The sequence below is a fragment of the Oncorhynchus nerka genome, linkage group LG12 (assembly GCF_034236695.1).
Source record: "Oncorhynchus nerka isolate Pitt River linkage group LG12, Oner_Uvic_2.0, whole genome shotgun sequence".
Lineage (NCBI taxonomy): Eukaryota > Metazoa > Chordata > Actinopteri > Salmoniformes > Salmonidae > Oncorhynchus > Oncorhynchus nerka.
The window spans coordinates 11,904,248-11,907,321 of record NC_088407.1 but is presented as its reverse complement, the minus strand read 5'-3'; the positions used below and the strand labels follow the sequence as shown (position 1 = coordinate 11,907,321).

General features: G+C 43.0%; 1 protein-coding gene across 3 annotated transcripts in view; it reads left to right on the top strand.

Annotated features, from left to right (window-relative positions):
- The first annotated feature begins 699 nt into the window (after positions 1-699).
- Positions 700-3,074, top strand: part of LOC115124871 (sodium/calcium exchanger 1-like) — a 108,695-nt gene continuing 106,320 nt past the window's right edge. Inside the window, exon 1 of one of the 3 annotated variants that reach the window (XM_065025232.1) lies at positions 700-1,330. In XM_065025232.1, the coding sequence (XP_064881304.1) occupies positions 1,170-1,330 (161 nt within the window). In that variant the 5' untranslated portion in view covers positions 700-1,169. The remainder of the gene's footprint in view (positions 1,331-3,074) is intronic. The other 2 variants (XM_065025233.1, XM_065025234.1) reach the window with 2 other exon arrangements.

Sequence of the window (3,074 nt, the reverse complement as noted above, 5' to 3'; positions counted from 1 at the left end):
CTCACTTCCTCTCTTTCAATCTGTCCCCATCTCTCTCTCATTCTCTCTCTGCCTCTATTCAATTCAAAGGGCTCTATTGGCATGGGAAACATGTTTACACTGACAAAGTAAGTGAATTAGATAATAGACCAAGTGAATTAAACAATACAAAATGTTATTTTATGTATATATACAGTGTTGTAATGTTCTAATGATGTGCAAATAGTTAATGTACAAAAGGGAAATAAAATAAACAAATTTAGGTTGTATTTACAATGGTGTTTGTTCTTCACTGGTTGCCCTTTTCTTGTGGCAACAGGTCACAAATATTGCTGCTGTAATGGCACACTGTGGCATTTCACCCAGTAGATATGGGAGTTCATTAAAATGTGATTTGTTTTGGATTTCTTTGTGGATCTGTGTAATCTGAGGGAAATATGTGTCTCTAATATGGTCATACATTTGGCATGAGCTTAGGAAGTGCAAAATGAGGGCAGTGTGCACAGCCTGACTTCTCTCTCTCTCCATCTCACCCTCCCTCTCCTTCTCTCCCTCTCCCTCTCTAGCTATAGCTCCTCTTCTTTATGCAGCTGAGCTCAACCAACCTCTCTCGCTACCGCACGTACGCGCACACACACACACACACTACACTCCGCCCTCACCATCTCCCTCTCTCATTCTCAATTCCTCATCCCCCCTCTCTCTCTCTGACATTGAGAGAGACTGCGATCCCGTGAGAGTGTGCGAGTGTGTTTGGTTTCGGAAGGGAGTGGAAAGCCCTCCGCGACACAGTGTCACTCATATAATGTGACACAGGGAGGGGACAGGGGAGAGAGAGAGCGAGGGTTCGTATCGGTTGTGGCTACAGAACACTGGGAAAAAGGCAATGCACGCGCGCACCGTCGCCTAGGCTACCGTCGGTGCCGTTATCTAGCCTTCTGAATGAAGGATTGAAGCTGAAGATTCCCAAAGGTTTTCCTCCCGGAGAAAACAGAAACAATATTTTTTGTTTTTTTCTCTCTCTCTCTCTCTCTCTTTCTCGCTCCTCCATCCTTCTTTCAGGTCTCTGAGGATGTGTCAGAACTGAGCTGTCTGTCATTGAGAAGAAGCTGATATATGAAAATCAGAGCTGGTGTCAGAAGTTGACAAGACAGAGGACACGGATATTGAAAGACACAACGCTAAGACCAATGTTATGTCTGCCTAAAGTAACCTTACACAACGAAGCGGATCGTAAAGACCGAGACCGGAATCCTCATCGCCACGAGACCTGCCGTGACCAGCGGATCACAGGTGCAAGCACTCGTACACCGGAGAGAAACGAGACGTCGCTGGAGGAATACGGTTTCAAGTGAGTCACGGGTTATAAGCTCCTAACCCCGCTGTTGGTTTACGGTTATTGTTCCATTATTATCCCTGTACGGTAGAACCGGGATGTGATTAGGGTCAGGCACCACGAGGTGATGAACACCTAGGCTACATACACACCGGGACTCGTTAACCGTCAGGGTACGTAATATTTTTGATGTGTGAGCCTCAGCAGTTCGTTAATTGATTAATACTAATTATTTAAATACGGCAAGATCTGTTACTATGATGATGGTAACACACACACACACACACACACACACACACACACACACACACACACACACACACACACACACACACACACACACACACACACACACACACACACACACACACACACACACACACACACACACACACACACACTATGATGGTTGATATGGGCTACAAATAATTAACAAAGGATATGTGGTGTGATAAATTATTCACGGATCAAGCTGTCATGAAAAACATGACCAGTTAAATGGATCAACGTCAGATATTTCTAGGCGCTTTATAGTAAAAAAATAGACTATAGCTTTTTGTCCTGCTGGTTTGTAAGACTAGAGAAATAGGCTACATAGCCTATAGTTTACAAATGCACGTAGACTTATATGGTTGTAGGCTATATGAAAATACCCAATATCAATTTATTACTTAACAACATAAGTGCCTTTGATTAATAATAATTTACACGCACTGTGATCGTGTTTTTTCCTGGTTTGTCATAGTAAAATAAATACAATTGGAGGTAGATTGAAATAGACAATAATTGACGAAGCTAATTGATTGAATTGTATTTATTTATTTATTTATTTTTAATCGTTTTTTTTTTTTTTTTTACAAATGCTCAAAGCGCCAATCATGGTATTCTCATTGTAGTCTAAATATCTGCCTGCTAATCTCTGATTGTCAATAATGTCACCAGACGGTAGACCGGGAGACGAATCAGCAACCTACATTTCCCGTCTAAATTTGGCGTTACACTAATCTGGTTATTTCGGTTTACCGGGAGAACACCTTCGCAACCCCCTTAGCCCTTAACACCCGGGCTTTCCCCTTGTTTACGGATTAAGGCCTACCGAAAGTGTTTTCCGGTTGGTGGAGGAAGGCTGAGGGAAAAGCCCTCTGGAATGGCTGACCTTCCTGCCCCTCCACCCCCGGTGTAGTCACTGCAGAGCAGGGAAATTACTCCCCAGGGCAGCAGTCTGTCTGCTGAACGGGAAGAAAGACAGACACCTGTTAAACTAATCCGGTTCTTCTGTCTGTTGATCACAGTACAGCACGGAGTGTGAGGGCGAGTGATGCATGACAATGACTAACGGTTAGCTGCGTAGACTATTTCCTGAAGAGATTTTAACGAGTTCTAAAATGCACTGTAGTGGCACAATCACAACTATGTAACTGATATCCACAATATCACGGATGAAAATCTCCCCATAACCTTATCCAATAAGCAGGGTGCTGTGTGTGTGTGTCATGTCTGTCCCTTGTGCATATCATTAGACTAAGATGTCTTTAAATTCTAAATTCAACTCTATTTTCCATTTGTCCATCAATGAACAAACAGTGTACCATTTGGGAGGCAGTCCAGATTTCACAGTGAGGTTCATTTTTTCTGAGGATGTTGTTGTTGTTGACGACAAATGACATCAGAGCTGTTTGGAGTCAGATTGTGGCAATCGAGTAACTGTCAAAATGGCATCTGAAGACATGCAACCCAAACAACCTCTCTCTCTCTCTCT